We start from the raw sequence: 13021 nt of genomic DNA, 5'->3' as shown, positions 1-13021 counted from the left end.
TCTCTCCCTCTCTCCTTCCCTTCCCCTCTAAAGATAAAGAAATAAAATATTTTAAAAGATTGTTAATGAGTAATTCTACTTTTCTTTCATACTAAGTCTTCAAAATCTGGTGTATATTCTCCACGAACAGCACACCTCAATTAGGACTAGTCACATTTCAAGTGCTCAAGACCACACGTGCTGCCGGCTAGGTAGTGGGGGGTGCAGTTGTAGGCTTGGAGTTGCCTGAGTGCCTCGTCCATCACCGTGGGCTGGCACAAAGCCTGACACACTGGGCATGCAGTGAATACAGTCTGGGGCGAAAGGAGGTTTACGGCTGTTCATGTGGAAAGTAATGCAATAATTGATACATAACACGAGAATAAACTGTTTTGAGTACTCACAACTGTAAACCCACTTCTGCCCCACCCTGTACGTGTTAAACACACTAACATCTGCTCTCCATTACACCATAAAAGTGGAATCACAGCCAGGTTGTTGTGACACTGTGATTTACAATAAGAAATGTACATTTGGTCTCCATCCCTGTTTCTGGCACACAGCTCTCAAACCCCAGGGACTTTTTAAAATGATGGGAGCAACAATGGTCTCTCTTGTTGCATTAATGAGGTGACTTTTGGATCTCACCCAGGATGGGGCCTGATTGCCAGTAGGAACCAACCATACGGTTAAAGAATTGGAAATTTCAGTCCTGATTTCTGGGGAAGGGAGAGGGGTTCAAGGTTGAATCAGTCGCCAGTGACCACTGATTTGGACAACCATGACCACATAATGAAGCCTCCATAAAAACCCAGAAGGAATATATCCTGTCGGCCTTTTCAGAGAGCTTCCATGTGCCACCGAAGGTCAAAAAAGGACAAAACCTCCTGTTCAAGACTTTGCTCTGTGTTTTATCTCTTCACTGGCTGTTGATTCGTACCTTTTAATATCCTTTGCAATGCATCAATAATGCATTGAGCCTTTCTAGCAAATTAATCAAACCCACGGTGGGCGTTGTAGGAACCTCTGATTCACAGCCAGTCAGAAACACAAGTAACGATGCGGCATCTGAAGTGCAGGTGATTTTGCAGCACTGAGCTCTTTCTTTACCTCTGGAATCTGATTCTATCTCTGGGTAGCCAGTATCAGAATTGGGCTGAATTCCTGGACACCTTGCTTGGTGTCCAAAAACTGCTTAATGTGGAGAAGCCTACACACACACATACACACAGAGGAATTGGGTCTGGGAACCCCATGCAGTTACTCAAGTGCTTTGTAGAAATTTCTGGGTCATTTTATAAATTCAAAGGACTCTTTAAATTCCTAATGCTACCTATAGTAAAGAATCCTACTGGGGATACAGTTATAAATTCACCACCAATAATGAGGTTTAAAAAGATGGTGGGAAAATGAAAAGTTGCCCTTGACTTCTACTACAGGGTATCTGAACAAATCACTTTGCCTTTTTAATCTCTGGGGCCCTATGGCATGCTCCCATCTCTAATCATGCAGACTTTCTCTTCCTCAAGTCCCTTACTCCAGACCACCAACACTAAATCCACGATGACCACCTCCTGCTTACCAAAGAGGGTATCCATCAGATACGAGCCCCTCAAACACATTACACCTTCTAGCTCCTCTAACTTGTCTGAATTTAAGCCCTTGGTGTTCACACATTTCCTCAGTGAAACTCATCCCTTCACCCAGGCTCTGGGTCCCAGTCTTTGTAGGGCTTTCCTTATCTGCTATCTCCTCTTTCCCCAGCTCTACTGATTCAGTCTTCAGTAAACAGCACCTCCTCAGTGAGGCCTACTCTAACCCCCTATTTAAAACTGCAATCCTGTCACACCTTCCCTATTACCTGCTCCCCATGGCATTTTTCACCTTCCATATATAGCTTGCTTATTACTCAGCTCCTAGCATGCTAGCATGTTGCTAGCATGTTGCTAGCATGCAAGATGGGTCAGGGCAAGGAATCCTGTCTTTTGGCCACTCGTGTGCCCTCAGCACCAGAACAGATACTTAATAATGCTTTGCCTTGTTGAATCAGCTGCCTGAAGAGTGGCCTGAGCAAGATGATCTCTTCCAGCTCTTAGATTTTACTAATTCTTGCTCCTGATTTATGTCTATGTACTATTAGATTTTTGTGTTTGGAGGAATCTTTTGCAGATGGAGAAAAATTCAGTCTTCCTTTATATATCTTCTCCCTGATCCAATACTCTGGGCGATGTTCTCACATGTGCAGAAAAGTAAAAGAAAGAGAGACCATCTTAAGAATGTGAGGATGAGTACAAATGAGGATGGTCCTTCATAAATATTGGGTTGGCCAAAAAATTTGTTCGTTTTTTTCTGTAAGATGACTCTAGTAGTGCTTAGTTGTCTTTAACTTCATTTGAAATGATTTCATTAGATTGTATTGTGACAGCTGATATATCACCATGCATTAAAAAAAGTTATCAAAATTGGTAAATTTTTGTGTAGCCATTTTACTACTGAATATGGAAGAAAATATACAACATTTTTGGTATATTATATTTTATTATTTCAAGAAAGGTAAAAACACAACTGCAATAAAAAAATATTTGTGCACTGTATGGAGAAGGTGTTGTGACTGACTGAACGTGTCAAAGTGGTTTGCGAAGTTCTGTGCTGGAGATTTCTAGGTAGACGATACTCCACAGTCAGGCAGACCAGCTGAAGTTGACAGTGATCAAATAGAGACATTAATTGAGATCAACAGGGAGAGAGCCAATATACTCAGAATATCCAAATCAATAAAGTTATTTGTGAAAAGGAAAAATGCGTCTTTTATTTTATGGGAAAAAAACTAAACAGGCTTTTTGGCCAACCCAATATTTTCCTAACTTCTCTCTTCACTCCAAGCTAATTAAGTGCTATCCTTCATTAAGTTGGCTTAAACTGAAAATTTTCCTGAAAAAATTTAATCACACATTTTTCTAAGAATCTTTATCCTTCATGAGACCCCAAACCTATGGATCACAAAGTGAAAGTCTGAATTCAGAAGAATAAAGCAAGGTCACTGAGAAAGGACTTAATGTGCTGGCCTGGGGCAGAGCGGGATGCAGTCAACCAACTAGAGCTCTTACCTGTGCCAGGCCTCCCAGGAGGGTATAAACTCCATGCAGGCTTATCACTTAGGGCATCTTCGGGCTCTCCTGGCTGACCTGGAACCATAAAGGCGAGGGGCTGCTTTGGCTTAGAGAGGCCCTTAAAATTTCCTAACTTTACCCCAAGAAAATTTCCCAGCAGTTTTTATTCTCCTTCTGGAGTTTTGTGAAATTCAGGAAAGGCACAGACCAAGTACAAAAGGAGAGAGGTACAAAGGGAAAAGACAAGAGAGAGCATGCCTGATGTCCCAGGAAGGCTACCTTCCAGCACGGGAGAATAAAACTATCAGCATGAAAGAAGAGCAAAAGGAAAAGTAATTCTATGAGACAAAGCCATCAATTCAGCAAGAAGATAACACACTGCTACAGTCCCAGGGCTGACTTCACACCTCAGTGAAGTTCAAGGATGAAGTGTGCTAACCAGTCATGAAGAATTCTGCCCCAGAATCTAGATCTCACATGTAAGTAACCCCCATTTCTCCACAGGTGACAGCTCTGCAGAAGATGGGTGCGTGCGGCGGGCGGGCGGGGGGACACCAGCTTTCAGCAAGGGACCTAGTCACTTGCACTGCATTACGGTGCCTGCTTTCCATCAGTCTGCCCTAAAATAAGGAACTCGACAGACCTCCAAGACAAAATTTTCTTTTATAATTATATACGTTATATATAATTCACACTATCATTTAAGCAGAGAAAAACACTACTTTGAGTTGGCATAAAAACCAAATGTGCTGTAAATACTCTGTAATTTAATCTAGTCTCTTGAGCTTTTGACTGAATTAAAATGATACCTGATATTAAAGTTGAGAGAAGATTGCCTTTTGAAAACAAATAACATACACATAGAAAATTTCTGATGCTAAAAATTCTACTCCGGAATAAACACCGTATTTCCAAAGTACAGCCTTACTTCCACTCTTGAGCAGTCTCTTTTCTTCTTCCTTTAGCTTGTTCTGCATCAGACGAAGAGTATTTTCAGCTTCCTGTGGAACAGGAACGACAAGATACAGAAGAGATGACCCTTGCTTGGACGTTTGATTATTCTTCACCATTTGAGTAAGCACTGCTGAGTTTGTGATACGGAATCAGAAAAAAAAAATCTAAAGTAAAGGGATGGGAAGGGAACCAACAGTGCCTGAGACGTGACTACAGTTGGGAAACTTGGAAGCATCTCTGTCTACAATCAGCCCCCAACCCTATGAAAAGGGAGGGTCTCAGAAGGGACAGCTGACTCAAGATGAGCCTGACGGGCCCCCCAAATCCAGGCTGCTCCCACTACACCTCAATGCCTGGAAGAAAACTGAAGGATACAGAAATATACAGAAATACTCATCGTGTTTGCCTACACAGATGCGTCAACTATGGGCACTATAGGCCTCTTGCTCTGAAAAGAATCAAGCATGAATGTTGTTATTGTTACATCCTGCACAATTCCAGCCCTGAAAGATGCTAACTGGTGGGACAGATCAGGATGGGAAAAGAAATAAATACCAGTTTTACTACCTAGAGGATTAAAAACAACAACAACTAGTATTTCAGTCATGAAATGTGGCCCTGATTGCTGTTAAAACAGAAAATAGGAGAGGAAATTAGGCTTTAAAAATTTGTGTTGCTATAAACATTAAAAAGAAAGTATTGCTTCACGCACAAGATATTTTGAGGGATCAGGCATTAGCGGCACAGAGGGTCGGTGCGACCACAGGAGAAAAACAGGGTGGGCGCTGTGGAAGGGAGAGCACACAGGCTGAGGCATGGTCTTCAGTGTGTTCTCTGAACCCAGATGTGGCCCCAGACAACAGTATAAAATGGTCAGTTTATTCTCACTGGCCCTTTACTGTTCTTTCCCAGGCTCCCAATGTTTAAAATGTCCTGAACTCCAGGCTCTCTCCACTGCTCTCAAAATGTGCCTGTCCTATACCCCATTCCTCCAAGGCCTGCCTCTGCCATACAGTAATTTTGGCAACAGGATACTCATCAAGATAAACGTGTCCACAGGAATGTAGTATTTACTCCCAGCCAGCCCTCACAGACAGCAAAATAGTACTATCTAATTCAAACACCCAGCTTTGTAAGTAAGCTAGCATAATCTTTACCTCAAAAGCTGTCAGGGACAATGTAAGAAAGAGAGTAAACCGATGTCACCGTGAATATAGATTCCACATGACTTTTCTTGGCTTAAACAGTAATATCCCTAAGGGATAAGGGCAATTTGAAAAGTGAAAGCAACCTGATCCAACTTTCTTTGCTCTGAATTCCGTATTTCTCAAGTCACGCTGGGATCTGAAATACTCCTTCCTACATGGCCTTAAACACTGGGATGAAAGGAACCTCTAAGACAACTAACTGGTCAGGTTTGGGGTCATACATATTTCCCAGAATAATGAATAAACTCCAATTCCTCTTTAAAATGCATTCTCTGATAAGCTAGTTCAGGTAATTCAATTAACCAGGGCTTGAAAAATCTTTAAGTGAACTGACTAAGCATGTTTTTAGAATCAAGAACAGTTACATAATTTGTAGAACTCAGTGCAAAATATAAGGCACTTAAAGATTATTAAGCATTTCAGCCTGGCTGGTGTAGCTCTGTGGACTGAGTGCCGGCCTGTGAACTAAAAGGTCGCTACTCTGATTCCCAGTCAGGGCACGTGCCTGGGTTGCAGGCCAGGTCTCCAGCTGGAGGCACACAAGAGCCAAGTGACTGATGTTTCCCTCCCTTCCCCTCTCTCTAAAATAAATAACTAAAATCTTTTTAAAATTATTAAAGATTTCAAGATGGCAACAGTGACACATTAAAGCAAGCACAGACTCTTCTAAGCTCAAAGTCCTGTGTGACTGTGCAGGTCACATGTCAACTCTGTCTGGAGTCCTAATGGACCAAACCCCGATTATAAACAGATATCAAAGAGTAGTTTGATAAACTAGTATCAAACATTCATTGATTTTTTTCACAACAATACCCACAAACTGACTTGTTACTAGGTGAAAAGTGACGCGCCAGAAGGAACGGTCTGGGGAGAAGAACCGGTTCCACTCTTACCTCGAACCTCTCTTGCTCCGTCCTGTGATGGTCCTCAAGCTGTTGTTCCAGATAAGCCAGATTTCGAAATTTCTCCAGATAAATGTCATACTGCTTTTGCAATTCTTCCTCAATCTTCTCATATTCGTCCATAAAGGCTGGCCTAGAGGGACCAAATGAAACAAAAAGGGAAACATGAATCAATACACAGCAGTTTGAAACTGGTATTCAGAGTTGCACATTCCGTCCTGGTGAAGGCGCTTCGCTCTCACTACTTGAAGCTAATTTCCCCTTTTCTATTCCCTCTCCCCAAAATGAAAATGCATTTTTTAATCTAAAAGATGTGATTTTTGTAAAAACTTCAAATAACGGCTGACGGTAGGAAGGGTAAAGTAAAAATTATTCATAATCCCATTACCAAGTATAGGCACTTAGTATTTAACATACTTCCTTCCAGACTTTTCTAGATACATATAGAAATGCATTTTTTAACAAACATTAAGCTATCTGACCTTGAATCAGCAATGTCCAACCAGTGTGTCACGGCACAGTGGTGTACCGCAAGAAATTTTAAACCATGCAACACCTGACTATTGAGTTGAGGCACTGACATCTTTTCTCTTAGATTGTCAAATAAAAAAATGACAACCATCAACAAAACAGTAGCCTTTCGGTGTGAATAAGTCAAAATTATACCAATTTTTTTGTTAGATCAGCAAAAAAATATAGTTTTTGGTGTGACACAGAATTTTAGTAATTAATTTGTGCCATGAGATGAAAAAGGTTGAAAATCACTGCCTTAAATAAAGTTCTTCAATCTTGTTTCTCACTCAATATGCCACAGGTTTCAATAAGGATTTAAAAGTTGGCATATGCCACAGAGCTCTCACAGTCAATGTGCACACTACCTTGTTGGGCAGAGCACTCTGCGGTGTGGACGTTCCAAAACGTAACCAGCCCCCTACAAAGGGCAACAGAGGTTGCTACGAACGAAAGCTAAGTTTTTAAACAATATAAAACTGAAAACCAAAACCATAACATAAAAAGCAATTTCAACTGGTTTGCTAAATTACTTATTTTTCTTTTATTAAAAGGGACAACTCTATTCTTTTAAAAATATAAAGATACACTAAAAAACAATTTTATAATCTACTGTATTGAAAGCAAAACACAGGAACTTTTCTATTAAAGGGATTTGAGGATTAACAAAAATTATTTTACACTTGAACGGCAGCATTCTTTAATGAGAGAAATCTATCTGGGGGCCCTGATTCTAGAGGCAGGAGTGTGGTCCCTTGGCCGGGAGGAAGCCGTAATGCTACGCTCCCTGGGTAACTGGCTGCTGCCCCCAGGTGCTCCCACAGCTCTCAGGACGGTAGCCAGACTGGGCCAGTCACCAGTGTTCCAAAAGAGCGAGACACATTTAGAAGACATACAGCTGCTGGAAAGAGTAGAGAGAGAAAAATAAATAGAAAAATAACTATTTCTCCTGAATAGGGAGAAAGGGTTATGGCATGAGATAAAGAACAACAAAAAAACAGCAAAGGAAGGAGGGTGCAAAACAAGAGGTAGGGGACGGGGAGGTGGGGGAGAAGGAGGGAAAGACAGAGATCCAAGAAAATAAGAGGAACACGTTTGAAAGGCTCCAGTGACCTAGACGGTGTTTTGCACCACTCTCTATCCGCATTCCCTGGAAAACATGCTTTCAGTGAGGGAGAGGCAGAAGGTGAATTACTGGTGAGGAAACAAAAGTCTAGGATCTATTTAAACTAAGAAATAGAAATATGTTTCTGTTTCCACCTAATTTATGGCAAGGCCAGATCTTAGGAGACCAAGTCTTGTACAACTTTTACCATCTGGATTTACTTACTTCTCCTTGAGTTCCAAGAAGCTATAAAAGCTGAGTGGAAAGCTGAGTGGAAGTTCAAAAACTAAACAGTTTTCCAGACATATTGAAAACAATAAAGAGAACGCGTTTAGTGGTGTGATTGTTTGAGCAAGCAACACATGTACATTCTGAAGTCATATGCAAAGCTTCTTCCACTGCTTGAAGAGTTAATATCACTGACAATACATTCTCTCAGTCTGTTTGAACTTATATAGCTTACTATTCATTCTTCGGTTGTTCTTATCTACCTGACACTCTGCAGAGTCTGGAGTCGCTTCCGGTTTCTTTCCAGTTCTAATTTCCTCTTTTCAATTTTGGCTTCTAAATTAGCTTCGTCAGAGGCCACATTATTTAGCAGGTCTTTAGTCTTCTGAACCTGTGCCTACATTTAACAGAAAATGAAACAATGTGCCAATAAGGACCTGCAACGACTGGAAGGGTGGAATTTCTCAACCCCTCAAACACAGCAACATCATGATAAATAAAAATGAAAGTAGGCAAAGAGCAAACTCTCTCTCAAGTCATTACTTGTTTAACCAACTGTTCCCAGGGAGGAACATCACACAGGCCCAGGCAAAATTATTTACCCTCCCCTGCCCATGAGAAGAGGGTGTTTCTTCCCAGGAATCAAATGAAAATGGAAAGAAGAGTGTCCTAAGCAGAATGGAGAGAGGCCCGAGGCCTCATGTGCTGCTCATTTGTTTAGACTGGTTACAAATCACTCTGAAGTGTTAGTCTACCTCTATTTACATCTTGTCAGGCTACTCCTGTAGTTACAAATATCTGACTTCTAGAATATGCAGCGGCAAGCAAAAGTAGGCTTGTGGTTGTTTGTATGGAAAAAGGCACGTGAGCTGTGATTACAATAGCTTTATTAACTCAAAAGAAGGTCACAATGGCACAGTGCACGCAGGTCCAATCTCATTCAGTGCTCATATTGCCAGACTTCATTATTTACACATTCTTGTAGTCTGCTTGCTATACTCAAGCACACATTGGCATGAAGTCCTTGCCTCCTTTTGCCCATCCTTATACATACACACAAATACGCCTTCATTTAGGAGGGGGGAAAAAGAAACAATAGCTGGCCACAGTACTAACCCACTGCCTGCTGGGATTGAGAGAAAGTTCCTTTTCTCTCTTCTTGGCCACTGAACCTTCACTACAGACTACCAGAAACAAAGAAGCCACTCTGTGAAGTCAGACAGAACGCAGCCATCTCATACAGTATCAATCAGACCCTGGGGCAGAGCCTGGCAGCAGTGAGACAGAGGCCCTCGGAAAGGAGGGCTGAATAAGAAAGCAAAAGGGATGAGACCACTGATGAAAACCACAGGCCTCCCCGAGCTCTCGTAAGGGCGAGTCCACTTGAAGCAAAGGCAGTCCAAGGAAACGCAGTGTGCCTGGACTATCTGAGAAGCTGGCCAGATTGGGGCCTGTGGTTCAGACCTGCAATCTGTGTATTAGGAATAATGTCTGGAATGCAACCAGCTGAGTGTGGAACTGCCTCCCCAAGTCTGGGCTCTCTGACTCTGCTTTAAGTTCCTGACAGTCGAGATGGGGTCATCCCCTCCAGTACTTCGCACACGTGTAGTGCACCATAATGATTTACTGACTGTTGACCTCTAAGTGTCCAAAACACTCCAGGGTACACAAAGAAACCACACAAGGAGCCTGCCACACTCTCTACAACTCTCAGAGACAGTGTGTATTTGGAAGCAACTACTTTTATTGATAAGGATATTACAGTTCAATTATTTTTTGTCTACAACGACCAACCACTTCCAAGATGCCTTCCTAAAACAAAATCACCAACCATCCATCCACTGCAAGTGCTTTACGATCACCAGCAGAGAGTGTCTAGTCAAGATGTTGGTGCAGGTACAGCAGGACTCAGATCCTTCCACAACCACATCAAAATTACAACTAAACTGCAAAACGCCCATCATTCAGAACTACCTGAAGTTCTGGCCAAGATGGAGGTGTGGGTAGATATGCTTTACTTCTGTGAACAACCAAAAGAAAGATAACAACCAGTTTAAAAACAAAAATAAACCAGAACTGGCAGAAACTCAAACTGCATGGAAGTCCAAGAACCAAGGAGTTAAAGAAGAAACATTCACCCAGACTGGTAGGAGGGGAGGAGACGGGATGCTGGGGTGGAGGGGATGCGTGGGAAGGCAGCGGCTGGTGGACTAGGTGGGTGAGGTGGCAGCTGCCGGACTGGGATGTCCCACATTTGCCTGTGGATAAGCTGGGAGGAACACCTGGGGAGTGAGGCAAACCCCACAACCCAGTGTTCCAGCACAGGGAAATAAAGCCTCAAAACCTCTGGTGGAAGAAACTCCCAGCTTCACAGAAGAGTCTGCTGGAGAGGCCCACAGGGTTCTAGAAAATACACAAACCCACCCACCTGGGAACCAGCACCTGAAAGGGCATAATCCACTTGTGGGAGGCGAGAGAAGTGACTGGAAAGTGGGGCAAGAGCCAAACAAGATAGCAAGTGGCACTGTTCCCCCTCTGGCCCTTCCCCCACACAGAGCGCCACAATGCAGCAAAATGGGTTGCCCTGCCCTTAGTCCCTTAGCAAGGGACTAAGGCTCTGTCCTTTGCTATGTAACAGGTGCACCAAGATAAAGAAATATGGCCCAAATGAAAGAACAGATGAAAACTCCAGAAAAAGAACTAAATGACAAGGAGATAGACAACCTACCAGATGCAGAGTTCAAAACACTGGTAATCAGGATGCTCACAAAAAATGACTGAGTTCAGTCGCAAATTAAAGGAAGAAATGAAGGCCACACAGAGTGAAATAAAGGAAAATATGCAGGGAACCAACAGTGAAGTTGGTTCCCTGAAGGAAACTGGGTCTCAAATCAATGATTTGGAACAAAAGGAAGAAATAAACACCCAATTGGAACAGAATGAAGAAACAAGAATTCAAAAAATGAGGAGAGGCTTAAGAATCTCTGAGACAAGGTTAAACATTCCAACAGCCGAATCATAGGGGTCCCAAAAGGAGAATGGAAAGAGCAAGAAATTGAAAACTTATTTGAACAAATAATAAAGGAGAACTTCCCTGATCTGGCAAACGAACTACACTTGCAAGTCCATGGCGATCAGAAGTCCCAAAGAAGTTGGATCCAAGAAGAAACACACAAAGACATATCATAATTAAATTACCCAAGATTAAAGATAAGGAAAGAATCTTAAAAGCAGCAACAGACAAGGAGACAGTTACCTACAAAGGAATTATCTACAGAGGAGTTCCCATCAGAACTTAGTTACCAAAGTTACCTACCTACAGTTACCTACAAAGGAGTTCCCATCAGACTATCTGCAGATTTCTCAAAAGAAACCTTACAAACAAGAAGGGGCTAGAAAGAAGTATTCGAAGTCATGAAAGGAAAGGACCTACATCCAGGATTACTCTATCCAGCAAAGCTTTCATTTAGAATGGAAGGACAGATAAAGTGCTCCCCAGATAAGGTCAAGTTNCACGAAGACATACCATAATTAAATTACCCAAGATTAAAGATAAGGAAAGAATCTTAAAAGCAGCAACAGACAAAGAGACAGTTACCTCAAAGGAATTATCTACAGAGGAGTTCCCATCAGAACTTAGTTACCAAAGTTACCTACCTACAGTTACCTACAAAGGAGTTCCCATCAGACTATCTGCAGATTTCTCAAAAGAAACCTTACAAACAAGAAGGGGCTAGAAAGAAGTATTCGAAGTCATGAAAGGAAAGGACCTACATCCAGGATTACTCTATCCAGCAAAGCTTTCATTTAGAATGGAAGGACAGATAAAGTGCTCCCCAGATAAGGTCAAGTTAAAGGAGTTCATCACTGAAAAAATGGAGACCATACAAAGGGTTATCAGTGGGGAGGGGAAAGGGGAGAATGAGGGAAAAGGTACAGGGAATAAGCATAAATAGTAGGTACAAAATAGACAGGGGGAGGGCAATAATAGTATAGGAAATGAAGCCAAAGAACTTACATGTACAACCCATGGACATGAACTAAGCTGGGGCGGGGCGGGGGTGCTGCAGGGAGGAGGTTGTGGCATAGAGGGGGGTAAAATGGAGAAAAAATGGGACAACTGTAATACCATGATCAACTAAATATACTTTAAAAACAAGAACCACTGGCCCTGGCTGGCGTAGCTCAGTGGATTGAACGCGGGCCTACGAACCACACAATCGTGGTTCGATTCCCAGTCAGGGCACATGCCTAGGTTGCAGGCCAGTTCCCAGCAGGGGACATACAAGAGGCAACCATACATTGATATTTCTCTCCCTCTCTCCTTCCCTTACCCTCTAAAGATAAATAAATAAAATTTTTTAAAAAGAATTTAAAAAATTAAAAAAAAAGAACCACCTGAAATTAAGCTGAAGAAAACTGCAATAACTATAGATATAAAGAAGCCACACTGAGACAGTAGGAGGAACAGAGAGGTGTGGCTTTCTCACTCAGCCACAACCACGTACAGTGGTTAAAAATTGGGAAGGGTATCTCAGTTGCCCAGTTCCTTATTGAAGAATGAGGGGTCCTAGTTCCACACCAGGGCCCCCCAGTCTCCCTAGTCCAGAATTCTAGTGACAGTGATGGGAAGAGAAGTCCCTATAACTTCTGGCTGTAAAAACCAGCCAGGATTGTGGCTGAGTGAGAGAGTACTTCCTGACCTCCAGGTGTGCCTCTTAAAGGAACCATATCCTAACTTACTTGGACTCACTTGCCATCAGCTCCAGTGCTGGGGCAGCAGCTCAAAAAACCCTAGAGACATACAGGGAGGAAATGAATTGTCTGGCATCAGGGTGGGGGGCTGCAGGGGCAGCTTTCCTCCAGACAGGAATGCTGGCAGAGGCCATGTTTCTTTGCTAAGCACTTCCCCCCAACAAAGCTGGCAGGTAGACACTATATCTGAGGCACCGTATCTCCATCACCTGGCTAACATTGCTTACCCCACCCTGGTGATTCCCTGAGACCCCACCCCACCCAATGTAT

At 42.5% G+C, this 13021-nt stretch overlaps 1 protein-coding gene across 5 annotated transcripts in view; it reads right to left on the bottom strand.

Moving 5' to 3' along the window:
• Positions 1-13021, bottom strand: part of IFT38 (intraflagellar transport 38) — a 46790-nt gene that overhangs the window by 9779 nt on the left and 23990 nt on the right. For 3 of the 5 annotated variants that reach the window (XM_037029866.1, XM_037029865.1, XM_037029867.1), the window contains exons 7-10: positions 8260-8393; positions 6145-6286; positions 4018-4090; positions 3087-3164 (exon numbers count right to left, since the gene is read on the bottom strand). In XM_037029866.1, the coding sequence (XP_036885761.1) occupies positions 3087-3164; positions 4018-4090; positions 6145-6286; positions 8260-8393 (427 nt within the window). The remainder of the gene's footprint in view (positions 1-3086; positions 3165-4017; positions 4091-6144; positions 6287-8259; positions 8394-13021) is intronic. The other 2 variants (XM_037029868.1, XM_037029869.1) reach the window with 1 other exon arrangement.

The sequence above is a fragment of the Sturnira hondurensis genome, unplaced genomic scaffold (assembly GCF_014824575.4).
Source record: "Sturnira hondurensis isolate 20B ecotype Veracruz unplaced genomic scaffold, ASM1482457v3 Scaffold0020579, whole genome shotgun sequence".
Lineage (NCBI taxonomy): Eukaryota > Metazoa > Chordata > Mammalia > Chiroptera > Phyllostomidae > Sturnira > Sturnira hondurensis.
This window is presented reverse-complemented; position numbering and strand designations above follow the sequence as displayed.